Raw genomic sequence first — 13,778 nt, 5'->3', positions numbered from 1 at the left:
TTCTACTGTTGACTAAAAAAAATGCACAATGTGAGAGTTGTAAGTTAAGTTTTATTTGGGGCAAAATGAGGACTATAGCCCGGGAGAGAGCCTCTCAGACAGCTCTAAGAAACTGCTCTGAAGAGGTATGATTTTGGTGAAGGGGGTACGTGCAATCAAGCACACATTTTGGCAGAGGGTAGCTGCTAGTCACGAGGATCAGATGTCTCTGTTAGTGACTGTGCTTTTCTAGATGTGAGAAGATGCAAGAAATTGGGCTCATCAAGTCTTCTGAAAATATCTAACTATCTGAAGGCCTGTTCTGCCAGGTTTTCCCAGAGCACAGAGTGCCTCATTCCTGATCTCCACCCTGAACTCACTTCAGGGTGTGTTGAAGGTCAGCGACTACAGTGGCTAATGACTTCATTCCAGATGGCAAGTGACAGTTTTCAGTTGGCACTACTTAAACTAGGCAGAGTTGATTTTGGTTATTTGTAAACCACTCCACTGACAGTTACAGAGAGCTAGATTTTGCTGCTTATGAGGGGATAAAAAAGTCAAACATTACATATAGAGACCAAACTATCCAACATCCAGGGTTCTCCCAAGCAAGTTTGTTTCCTCATTGATGACAGAGCCTTCCCCAAATGTCCTAGGTAGTTCCTTCCTTCATTCTACTTTGTTAGTCTTTGTTTCATCTTCCAGAAGTTTGTTTAAATCTCTTTTTTGCTGCTGGTCCCGTCATTCTCTCGTTCTAAGTGGATTGACTTTACTATAATTCTAAAGGCATCTCAGGAGGAAAAGAAGATCAATTTGTTTAGTTTGCCATCTTGAATCTGAAGTCCCATGGCACTTTATTCATACTGGAATTATAGTACTTTGACATGTAAAATAATAAAATAATGTCAGTATAAAATAAAAATTAAAAAATAATATTATTTCTTAAAGTAAATGATGATTTCTTCTTAATTTCTGTATTTGTAGTACCCCATGTAATAACTTAAATTTTACCAAGTATTCAACTAATATTTAAATGAGTTGATTTATGTACAGATTTTAAGTTACTTCGTATATTGGTAAGATGCCTATTTTGACTCAGCTGTGTTGACTTTGGTACCTAGGTTAATAAATCATAGCTTATTAGTCTAATTTCAAGGAATCAATTTGCAACAAGAACACACAGTTAGAGTCATATCAGGAATTAAACTCGAAATTATGTTTTCAAAGGGACAAATGCTTATACCAGGATGAAGGAAGAAATTTATTGTTTAATAAAAAAACTAATTTAAGTCTATAACAGCTACTTAATGGGAATAACATGACCAATTTCCTTCCTAAGTGAAGAAATAAAAGTAAACATACTTAAAATAATGAGGTTAATAGAAATAGACCAGGGTATATTTGCTAAATTTTGACACTCTAAGAGTGTTTTTCATTTATATTTAAATAAAATGCTTAAATGTTGTTATTTAGGTGAAAGATACATGGCTGCTTCTCTAGCAGAAAGTAAAAGCAAAAATTAGTGGCAGATGGAGCTCATTGAGTTTGTTCATCAAAACAACAGTATTGCCAGAATTGCTTTTCTTACTTGTAAAATTTTCTACAAATCTAGAGACTTTTTGAGATCATTGGAGAAAGTTGTAGTTAATTTCTTTTCTGCCCAGAGATTCATTCAAACACTAATTGAGACTATTCTGTTTATATATAAGTAGAATTTGATACATAAAAATAACACAAAAATTCTCTACAATAGATATTAAAGTCTGATAAAATAATTTATGTAGAGTACAGATTTTAATTTTTCCTTTTGTTTTAAGTTTAGTAATAACTGAAGAGTTAGTGATATGTTTAATATGCTTTACTATGTTTGGTATATTATGCAAATTGAATTAGTGCCTGTACATCCAGATATAATGGATGTGTCATTTAGATCAGACTATGGGTGAATCTTTGTATAGTTTACTAAAGATTTCTTCAGATATTTCAGATAAGACACATTACTCCTTTTAACTATCAACGTAGAATGATTACATTCCAGGAGAAATGCTAGGCCGTATCATCTCAAGCTCCTCATAACTTGATGTCTATCAATGACTCAATTCATGGAGCTATAATTATAGAGGGATGTGCACTTCATTTACCTACATTAGGAATTCTTAATCTGGGAGCTTTGGATAAATTTCAGAGAGTTTATTAACCCCTTGAAATTATAGCCCTAATTTTAGGTATATGTGCCTCCTCCTGCCAGTTGGTACATTGCTCTCACCAAATTCTCAACAAGGTCAATGATCCAGAAGTAGTTAGGAATCACCATTCTGAAATTCTCTCTTATATTACGACAGTTTCTCAAAGAGCTGTATCTGGATGATTTAGAATGCCTCTTTTAAAGATTGCTTTTATTCAATTTTGTCTTGGTGTGATACCACCAGCCTATTTCGAAGGCTATTTCAAGAAAGAGTCTTATTTTGACACTCATTTATTTATTTCTTCACTCATTCATTCAGTTACTACATATGGAGCACCTTCTGTATGAGAGGCAGGCTTCTATGTGGGAAGGATATGAAAAGGACACAGTCAAAAAATCCCTTGGTCTAGAGGAGTTTACATTCTAGCAGGAAGAGTTAGAAAATAAGCAAGAAAAATAATGAACCATATTCATGTTAGATAGTGTTAAGTAATAAGGAGAAAAAAAGTAAACAGAACAGCAGATATGACATGATGGGGTGGGGAAGGTGTTGGAATTTTAGGTAGGCTGTTCAGGGAAGGCTCCTCTGAGAAGGTGACTCGAGCAAAGGGGAGAGCAGCAGTTGATGAGATCAGAGGGGCACTAGAGATCCAGGACCTTGTAGTGTTGCACAGGACTGGGACTTTTACTCTGAGTGAAAAGGTGAGCACTGCAGTGTTTTGTAAAAGAGACATGGGCTGACCCATATGTTACCAAGACCATTCTGGCTGCTGCGTTGGAAACAGACTTAATTGGGGAGCAAGGGCTGCAGCCAGCAGACCAGTTAGGAGGCCCTTCTCAAGAGACAATCGTGGCCTGGAGCAGGGTTTTGGCAGTGGAGGGAGTGAGAAATGATTGAATTTTGAACTTCCCGTGAAACTAGGTGCTGTTAGGATACCTATGAGGATGTTACTTGTTATCTTATGAAGTTACTCAGGCAAAATTTCTTTCTGTTCTTAGTGTTAGACTATTTTCCTAGATTATTCGTACTTTCCCCCTAAACTGTTGGTTTCACTTTTTCTCTGAATTTAAAAAAAAACTGAAAACAAATTAAAAGCTCATCTGTAGGAAGTGAATTTCAATTAATGGCGTTTTGTATATTATACTCATTTTGGTCACCTTACCATTAATTTTTCCCTTTGCTTGATTTTTTTCCTCACAGTTTTGAGATATGTCATTTTTTCCCTATTATTTACGTTTTTATAAACCTCCTCCTATATTCCTTTCTGGTACAATTTAGGGTGGATATAAATATTTCTTTCTTTGTGTCTATGTAAATATCACCTTTCACAGTCTCTTCAATGTTACGGCTATGCCCTCTTGACGCTTGTGATTGTTACTCTGTTATAGAAGAGTGAAACCTGATTGCAGGAATTCAAACCTAAGAGTAGTTTGTGTTTCGCCTGGAACATTAAATAAAAGAATGGTTGTCTTATGTAAGGAAGAACAATATGATGTATTGTTGATCCACTTGACTCAGTAGAACAGTTGAGTTAACAGTGAGTCAAATCAGTTGTTGGACTGAATTACTTAGTCATTAGTCACTTCAGTCGAAACACTTAGTCTAGTGATATGTTGCATTTATGACACATCCTGATTATGCAATTGACCTTGGGTTTGTTTATGAGACAATGTTGTATCAGAAACAGATAGCATAAAAAACCTGGGAGGACTTTGCACACATTTAATACCATTAGATAATTAAGATTGCACACTGAACTGATTTCTAGAAACCGTAAAGATACATTCTGATGTCAAGTGTGTAAAGAATCAAAATCCTGGTGAAAAACTCAGTCTGACAAACAAATTTACGAGACTACAAAATGGTCATACTCATCCATCTTTTTCCTAAGAGTCATGTAAGTTGTGAACTAAACAAACACGTTTTTCTGTTTGCTCATCACATGCTACCAGTTCTCAAATATGACTTATGAGACATGTTTCTCACTCAATACTTTATAATATTCTTTGTGCTCAAGCTGTGATTACTGTTTTAAACCAAAGTCTCCCCAGAATCATAGGCAGCTCTGAAAGGGATTGTAGAGATCGTCCTTCAGTCTGATTTGTAGATGAGGAACCTGAGGTCTAGAGTGGTGACGTCCCAAGTCCTATAGCTGATTAGTCAAAGAGCCTTGATTGACACCCAACATTCCTGACGCTTAATTCAGGGTGTTTTACCTCAGATTAATTTTCATATAGTGAACTGAATTCCAAATATGAGATAACGAAAAAGACTCGGACATCAAAAGCCTTTAGTGTTTCCTTACAAATCTAAGTCCAATATGTTAACATAGTAGTACAAATAATCTTATTCATAATATATTCAAATTGAATAGAACTCATGGGAAAGTTTGTCTCTGAAGTCATCCCTATCATCTGCATATATGAAGCCATCAGACTTTCCTTCAACTACTGATAACTCGCCAATGTGAATGAATATTACCTCATTTACAAATGAACGGGGGTTTCTAAAAGCATATGGGAAAATGTCCTCATCTTTATTGGAAATAAATGTGCAGTGCATTACCTATGCTATAATCATTTGGCTTTGTAGTATCATAGTGAAGATAAAGGCTTTAGGAAATAAGAGAAATTTAAGAACTGAGCACACACAGAAAATGAAGAGTGTGATACTTATAATGTTAGATCAGCTGTACATATTTAATTAACATTGTGAGCACTTTTCTTTAGTTAAAAATTCAATCTCATCTGTGATACCTGTCCTGGTTTGTCATGTCATAAAGGAACATTGCCATTTTTTTTATTAAGCCATGTGTGAATGTATCGCTTATATTTTAACTATGTAAAATAGCATGTGCGTAGGAATGAATCTATAACTTACAGTTTTACGTTAATGTTAAACACTGATACTGATCCAGAGTATTGTAGAGGATTACAATTTAAAGAATTCTTAATTATAATCCTTTTCCTTTTATATTTTTCCACAGACGGCTTGTGTATATGTCAGTTTTTTTATGTGCGTGTGTATTTGTTTTAGATTTACTGTTTTTCAGGCGCACTTCTCTGAAGTAAGATGAGTTGTCAAAAATTCTGTGTGGCTTTTTTACATTGGGGTAAGTTATTTGCTTTTTAAATATCCATATATGAGGTAGAGATTTTGCCCTTAGAGATGCTGTTTCCTTTAATGGCTAATCAAATTTCCTGTTTCCAGTTAGGAATTCTCTTGCTCATGGTTAAAAATGCAAACCAAACAAACGTATAAGTGTGAAAATGAGAACTCTTCCCAACCTCCTGGAAACAATGTGATGTGTATCCTCCCAGGAACATAACACACACACACACACACACACACACATTCATATCTCTAGTTGCAAAAATAGAACTGGTCTATACATTCTGCATTTTTCTTTCTTCCACTTAACAGCTTTTCAATTTATCATGACAACTATTTTGCCAGTGTTTACTGATTTACGTATTTGTTTAATGGTTGCATGACAATGAACTGTATGAATGTACCTTAAATTATAAATTTATTTGAACAACTCCCATTGATAGACAATTCTTTTTCCATAACAGATAATGCTACATTGAAATTCGTATACATATATCTTTGTGTATTTAGAAGAGTATTTCTATAGATTAATTCCTAACGAGGAATTTCTGTGTTGAGTAGTAAGCACATGTTTGAATTTGATAGATACTGTGAAATCTTCTCCACAAAGCTCTGTGCCTTTTGCAGTCCCAACATGAGTATATGAGTGGTATTCCATTGTATTCCTGCCAAAGATGCATGTTATCATTCTTTTACCTTTTTGCCCTGTCAAAGCAAAATACAACATCTCACTTTAATTTTATTTATTTGGTTATTTGTGAGATTGAGTACTGTTTAGTGACCATTTCTATTTTTTTATGTGATTTTCTAATTCACATACTTTGACTATTTTGTTGTTGGATTTTATTTGTCTCAATTGATTTTTAGAAATTTCTAAAATGTAGATATTTAGCTCTGTATTAGTCAAGGTTCTCCAGAGAAGCAGGACCAATAGGATTTATATATATCTAGGATGAGGTTTATTATAAGGAATTGGCTCGCATGATTATGGAGGCTGAGAAGTCCCAAGATTTGCAGTTGGCAAGCTGGAGACCCAGGAGAGCTGATGGTGTAAGTTCCTGTCCAAACAATGGCAGGTTTGGGACCCAGGAAGAGTAAAGCTTCAGTTTGAGTCCAAAGGAAGGAAAAGACTGACGTCCCAGTTCACCTGTCAAACAGGAGGAGTTCCCTCTTACCCAGTCATTTTTGTTCTATTTAGGTCTTCAATTGATTGGATGAGGCCCACCCACATCAGGGATGGCATCTGCTTTACTCAGTCTACTGGTTCATCCAGGAACAGCCTCACAGACACACTCAGATTAACGTTTGACCAAATGTCTGAGCACCCCATGGGCCTAGTGAAGTTGACACATAGCATTAAACATCACAAGCCCTAAGAATTTATTATGTTTTGCAAATTTTTTTTCCTTGCCCATCATTTATTTTCTAACTTGGTTTTCTTTTACAGTTCAGAATATTTATACATACACATTAACAGCCTTATACATACTTGGAAACAAGATATCATGACATTTAAATATTTTAATTTTATTTAGCAAATGCAGCATTATTAAATTATGAATACATATATCAGATGATAGTCAAAACTTTAATTGTCTGTATCCAGGAGCAGTTTACTTGGTGATAATATTTAAAATAAATGGCTACCATACAGAATAACAGATTTGTTCTAAAATGGAAAGGAAATGTCATTTTAAATGGTATTCCCCATTATGACTAGTAAACAATGACAAGATAATGTTATAAGGGGATATTATCAAGGGATGGTGTATACCTTGGGAATTCCCACCTTGACTATCACCAGAAGAATGCTTTCAAAAATTAAATGTATACTAGTCTTCCTCCTACCTATTCCTATCTCTCGAATATCCTCGAGAGAAAGCTTAATAGACATTTTTTTAGAATCTTGTGTTTTAAATTTCTGTGAAGCATAGCAGGCTTCTGTTGGAAAGTAGTCACACAATGCCAGTGACTTTTGAGTATATAGTTGACCCTCGAAGAGCATGGGTTTTCGCAGGTCCACTTATACTCAGATTTTTTTCAATAGTAAATACTGCAGTACTGCACGATCCAAGGTTAGTTGAATCTGCAGATGCAGAAGAACTGTGTATACAGAGGAACCGTGTATAGGGAGGGCCAACTATAAGTTATATGCAAATTTTCCACTGCTCAGAGGGTCAGTGCCCTTAACCTCCGCATTGTACTATTCTCAGTTGTTTCTTACAGCATTCTAGAGATATTTTGATTTTTTTTAACTCAACTCATTTATTTAGACTGTGTTCCAAGTTTTTGAAATTAAAGTCAAGCCATCTTTAACAAAACCTGTTTTCTCTGGCAACAATTACCTGTGTGTCAGCTAGTTCTGGGCATCTTTTTGGCTACTCTAATCTTTTTTTTTTTTAATTTTTATTTTATATTGGAGTATAGTTTATTAACAATGATGTGTTAGTTTCAGGTGTACAGCAAAGAGATTCAGTTATACATATACATGTATCTATTCTTTTTCAAATTCTTTTTCCATTTAGATTATTTCAGAGTATTGAGCAGAGTTCCCTGTGCTGTACAGTAGGTCCTTGTTGGTTATCTGTTTTAAATATAGCAGTGTGTACATGTCAATCCCAAACTTCCAATCTTTAAAAGTGCTCTTGGAGCTTTCCTTGTTATATATACTGTTCTTTGTCATTTTAGCCGTATATATATTTACTGAAAATATCCAGGATAATTCCACTGTTACAGATTTCAGAAAAACTAGACCACAGGGGGCTATCAAAGAGTGGTAACATTCTCTCTTACATTCTCTATCTAATTTTTATTAGGCTCCATGCTAATGTTTCACATTGGCTTTCCAAAAGGTTTGTGGTTTTGTCAAGCTTTGTGAATTGGAAGAGGTCTGGGGCCTTGTATAACATATGATAGGATGATAACAGGTGTCATATGATAACATGATAACATAAGCCTCCAGGTGAATATATATTTCCCTCTTTGGAGGGAAAGAAATATCATTTGCAAAGGAAGCATGTAAACAAAATAGAATCATCTTTTAATTAAACTGATTCAGTAGTTACTATGTCTAAGACATTCATTATTACATTTTAAGTTTTAAATAGTTCTTTGAGGATTTTAGGCTAATTTCAATTCAGCCAACCAAATCTTCCATGTGCAGCTATAAAATATAATGCTTTTAATTAGTACCAATACATATTCTTGGTTTTGTAAAATGGAAGAAATACCCAGTTCTCTTTATAGTGAGTTCTAATTTCAGAAATAAATGTTAGAAGGATTGAAGTCCAAAGGAACATTGTTGCAGTGAGGATTCACTTTTGGTGATGTTATAATATCTAATTGTTATCAGTGTGGGAAAAATAATGCTAGTCGTGTTAATCATTTTTGCCTTAAATTTTGCATCTGATACATGTTTATATTAATTAACATTAATAGAAAGTTCTAGAAACCAAATTGTTAAGTCATTACTTGTGTATTTGAATATTTTTACATGTATTACTTTTGTAATTTAGAACAATACTTTTGTGAATTTTAAAAAAAATTTCTATTTTCTTACATTTTTATGTTTACCATAATCCTTCAAAAGTCTCATTCTATACAAAACCATGAAAAATTCTTAGAATTTTCATTCTTCATTACTTTGTATATGAGGAAACACAGCTGTTGGATCGTTAGGGTAACTTATAAAAGAAAGAATTATGGAGAATTCATTATTTTATTATCAAACAACTACTCATTAAAATACAAGTATCACTTCTGAGGATTTTTGCGGGGGGTACAGGATTATAAAATTGTTCTTAATTTTATGTGTCTAAAAAGTGATAAATTGTCTTTAATCAGCAGTGGACGTTTCCTGTAAGAAGTCTGTCATTGTGCATCAATTATTGGAGAATGCATTAAGGACATGTCTTATATGATGTCATATATCTGGAGAACCATGGGCAGATTCAGGAAATCATCCAGCTGTCCTGATGTTGAAGACAAACCCTTTCTAAAAGCACTCAGTGAAAGTAGTGTTAACATTTTGGTGTTATTCTCATTAAGAAATATTAAAACAGCACGTTAATGTTTGCTTATATAATTGCACATCCAGATACTTACCATTTATGCTGGAAGTTCATTAGAATAATTTATTTTTTACAAAAGGAAATTGGAATATTTAGCTATAATTTCCTATCATTAAAATATAATTATGAGATGTTAGCTTAATGAGGAAAATGAATTGTGAATTTCCAAAAAAGGGGTGCTAAGGAGTGAAGTTACCTCTATAAATAAATGCACCCTCTTAAGTGTAACACTTTGTTCAGTGGAAGCACAGAGCTATGCATTAGGCACTGATTGAGCACTTAGAAAGTTAAGTAATTACTATTGAGCACTACATGGCTTAATCTTAGATACTTCCTATTTATGTCTAGTCAAAATGATTAATTGCTTTTCTGTGTGTCTTTTAAATGTCCTAACAGAATTTATTTATGTGATAACTGCATTTAACTTGGCATATCCAATTACTCCCTGGAAATTTAAGTTGTCTTGCATGCCACGAAATACAACATATGACTTCCTCTTGCCTGCTGGAATCTCAAAGAACACTTCAAATTTGAGTGGACATTATGAGGCACTTGTTGAAACTAAACTTAATTCAAGTGGTACCTACTTATCTAACTTATCATCCAGAACAACTTTCCACTGTTGCTTTTGGAGCGAGGAAGATAAAAACTGCTCTGTACATGCAGACAACATTGAAGGGAAGGCATTTGTTTCAACAGTAAATTCTTTAGTTTTTCAACAAACAGGTAAGTATTTTAATGTTCCAAACATTACCTCTTACTTAACTGTATTGAACAAAATGGTTCTGTTCTCTGAAACCTGTGTGAAATAGATGTATTATGGATGTGATTCTGAGCACACATTATTATTTTATATTAGTAATAAAATTAGGACCAAACTAATAAGTCCCCAATTATTTTCTATCCCCTAAAAATAAAATAAAAATGTAATGAGGGAACTTTTTAACCTTAACATACATTTCTTGTAGTCTTCTAAATTGGCTTTAAAATAGAAAAAGTACAACTTATTTTTGTTAAGTAGATAAAATATCAAATGGCAGATAATACTGTTGAGCTAGTTAAAGCAAGCAAGGAATCTCTCCGTAACCAAGGAGAGATCAAAAAAACCAAATCAAGGTTTTTTTTGTTGTTTAAGTATAATGCATACTAAGTGTAGCTCATGTTGTTAATAATTCTGCATGTGGAAATCTAAACAACAAAATTATCTCCAAGCCTCTGGAAAAGCTAAATAGAGCAGAGACAATTGACTTAACATTGTAGAGACCTACAGTATGAAAATAAAGACGTACATAATATAACACTCCTATGTAGGGTTAGTCAGAATTTCTCAACCTCAAAATTATTGACGTTGTGGGCCAGATAATTCTTGGTTATGGGGGACTGTTCTGTGCATCGTGGGATGTTCGAAGCATCCCCGCCTTCTGCCCACTTAATGTCTGTTAACACTCACTCCCCAGTTGTGACAATCAAAACATATCTCTAGACTTTGCCAGATGTCCCTTGGAGGGCCAAAGCACCACTGATTAGATGGAAGAAACACTCAGTTTGTTGAAATCAGGTTAGGAGTAAGGATAAAGCATAATTGTGCAATAAAATCAGAGGTTTTTTTTGTTTGTTTTGTTTTTTGCGGTACGCGGGCCTCTCACTGTTGTGGCCCCTCCTGCTGCGGAGCACAGGCTCCGGATGCGCAGGCCCAGCGGCCATGGCTCATGGGCCCAGCCGCTCCGCGGCATGTGGGATCCTCCCGGATCGGGACACGAACACGTGTCCCCTGCATCGGTAGGCGGACTGTCAACCACTGCGCCACCAGGGAAGCCCCTAAAATCAGAGTTTTAAAACAAGTTAGAAATAATAATTCCCAGTGTCTCCAACTGACTCTATAAGCATTTAAGTTAATTTTAACTGACACAGTTCTTTAATTTGTAAGGGAACTTAACTTAGCCATTCCAATGATTATTAAATATATTAAGAATGAACTTAAAATGTTAGGGTCCCTGTGATGAGCTGTAAAATGATCAAAAAATGTTAGCACTTTTTTCGATTATCAAGTGAAATGATTTTGATGCAGATTTTAATTTTACGTATATATATAAAGGCTAATAATTCATTATTTTTAAATGAGTTTAAGTTTTTGTAACTAAAATTACTAGGTTAAGTGGTGGTTATTCAGGATTTCCATTTAATATTCTGCCATATGGGCTGTTTACTTCATAGGGCTCAACCTATGCAAAGTCCCTACTAGCTAGAAATCCTTCAAATGGGGAAATATGTTAGTGGTGCTTAAAGATAAGTATTAGTGTTGTCTTAAGTTAGTCATGATTTTCAACTATTGCTATTCTTGCTCTCTAAATTACAAATCACTAATAGTTTATCATTGTCAGGTGAGTTTTTCAGTGTACAGTGAAATATACTCATATAAGTTGTATGTGGGGTCTATAATATTACAATAACAAGAATTTGAGGGCTTCCCTGGTGGCGCAGTGGTTGAGAGTCCGCCTGCCGATGCAGGGGACACGGGTTCGTGCCCCGGTCCGGGAAGATCCCACGTGCCGTGGAGCGGCTGGGCCCGTGAGCCATGGCTGCTGAGCCTGCGCGTCTGGAGCCTGTGCTCCGCAACGGGAGAGGCCACAACAGTGAGAGGCCCGGGTACCGAAAAAAAAAAAAAAAAAAATTTAAGACGTGCATCTTAGTTCCAATGTGAACCACCATGCTTTATTGCTAAAGCAGACACTTAAATACTGCCCCAAATGTGCTTGTACCTTGATATTTCATGTTCTCTCGTCTCTTGGAAAGTGAGGATGAACTGAGCTAGGTGAGTTTTGGGGTCTTCTGTCCTACTTAAGTGGTTCAGGATTTTAAAAATGTTTGAGAAACAATAATTGAATTTAATTATCTTACTTTCTGAAAAAGGAAACTGAAGGCCAAAGGGACTAAATGGGCAAACACACACGATCAGTTAGAGCCTGTTCTTTTTCTTTCAGAATGGGCAGTGAAAGTTGTATTGGAACACTGGTAAATTTAATTTAGCTCTTCTCTTTCACTGAGTTGTTCAGAATGTTTTTCTCGGGTTTCATTTAGTTTATTTTTAATTCAGGTGCAAACTGGAACATACAGTGCTGGATGAAAGAGGACTTGAAATTATTCATCTGTTATATGGAGTCATTATTTAAGAGTCCTTTCAAGAATTATGACCTTAAGGTCCATCTTTTATATCTTCTGTAAGTACCAAATAAATAAATTTGGACATTTCCATGACACAAGTTTTTTTGAAATGCAAGAGTTTCCATATACAGAAGTAGATTATGAAAGCTCTTCTACCTCTGCATTTCCTTTTATATCAATGTACATTTCTGTACTTTTTATACAACCTTCTTCTCCATTAGGTTTCCTGTTTTCTCCTCATGTTGGTTCAGGTAGCAAAGCATTGCAGATGTGGATGGGCATATATTCTCAAAGAAGCGTGAACTCAATTCAGTAGTGTCAGATATTTGAGTGGAGAAGGGGAAATAGTTTATATTTATTTTTCTGGTGGATTTTTCTCTCATATTTGATCTTTTTATTATCTTCAAATGTAAGTGCTTTTTATTTATTTGTGCTAGGTAGAGAGCCATGATGGTGGTTTCAAACAGCCATACACTTACGATTCTAACAGCTAATATGTCATTCAAGTTTTCTAATAATTCCAGTGATAATACATACCATTTCTATTTGAATTTTAACTCTTTAAAATTCATTCACATTTGTTCTTTTATTTGATGCTTAAGAAGAATGTCACTCACTTCCCTCAGCTCTGCAGTTATTGAGGTCATATAATTAAGGGGCAGTGTGCTAGAAACTGTCCATATAAAGATGAATAGAGACAGAAAGTAGAATGATGGCTACCAGGGACTAGGGGAGGGGTAATGAAGAGTTCTTGTTTAAATGGGTTCAGAGTTTCAGTTTGGGGAGATGAAAAAAGTTCTGAAGTTGAATGGTAGGGATTGTTACCCAACAATGTGAATGTACTTAATATCATGAACTGTACACTTAAAATGGTAAATGTTATGTTATGTATATTTTACCACAGTAAAAAAATTTTAAAGAAACAAAGATGTCAAGAAAAAGATGTATTCATAGACTTTACTAAATGTGTATTTTTTAAATCTATTTATTTATTTATTTTTGGCTGTGTTGGGTCTTCGTTTCTGTGCGAGGACTTTCTCTAGTTGTGGCGAGCAGGGGCCACTGTTCATCGTGGTGCGCGGACCTCTCGCTGTCGCTGCCTCTCTTGTTGCGGAGCATAGGCTCCAGACGCGCAGGCTCAGTAATTGTGGCTCACAGGCCCAGTTGCTCCGCAGTATGTGGGATCCTCCCAGACCAGGGCTCGAACCCGTGTCCCCTGCATTGGCAGGCAGATTCTCAACCACTGCGCCACCAGGGAAGCCCCACTAGA

The 13,778-nt window shown here is 35.2% G+C and overlaps 1 protein-coding gene across 6 annotated transcripts in view; it reads left to right on the top strand.

Annotated features, from left to right (window-relative positions):
- The window catches only part of LEPR (leptin receptor), a 96,933-nt gene that overhangs the window by 22,004 nt on the left and 61,151 nt on the right, over positions 1–13,778 (top strand). Inside the window, exons 3-6 of one of the 6 annotated variants that reach the window (XM_049698122.1) lie at positions 5,218–5,277; positions 9,120–9,289; positions 9,743–10,072; positions 12,441–12,564. In XM_049698122.1, the coding sequence (XP_049554079.1) occupies positions 9,184–9,289; positions 9,743–10,072; positions 12,441–12,564 (560 nt within the window). In that variant the 5' untranslated portion in view covers positions 5,218–5,277; positions 9,120–9,183. Of the gene's footprint in view, positions 1–134; positions 5,278–9,119; positions 9,290–9,742; positions 10,073–12,440; positions 12,565–13,778 lie in introns of those variants that run through there. The other 5 variants (XM_033409035.2, XM_033409039.2, XM_033409038.2 and 2 more) reach the window with 5 other exon arrangements.

The sequence above is a fragment of the Orcinus orca genome, chromosome 1 (genome assembly GCF_937001465.1).
Source record: "Orcinus orca chromosome 1, mOrcOrc1.1, whole genome shotgun sequence".
NCBI classification, from domain to species: Eukaryota; Metazoa; Chordata; class Mammalia; order Artiodactyla; family Delphinidae; genus Orcinus; species Orcinus orca.
Note: the sequence above shows the minus strand (reverse complement) of the source record. Positions and strands in the feature narration are given on the sequence as shown.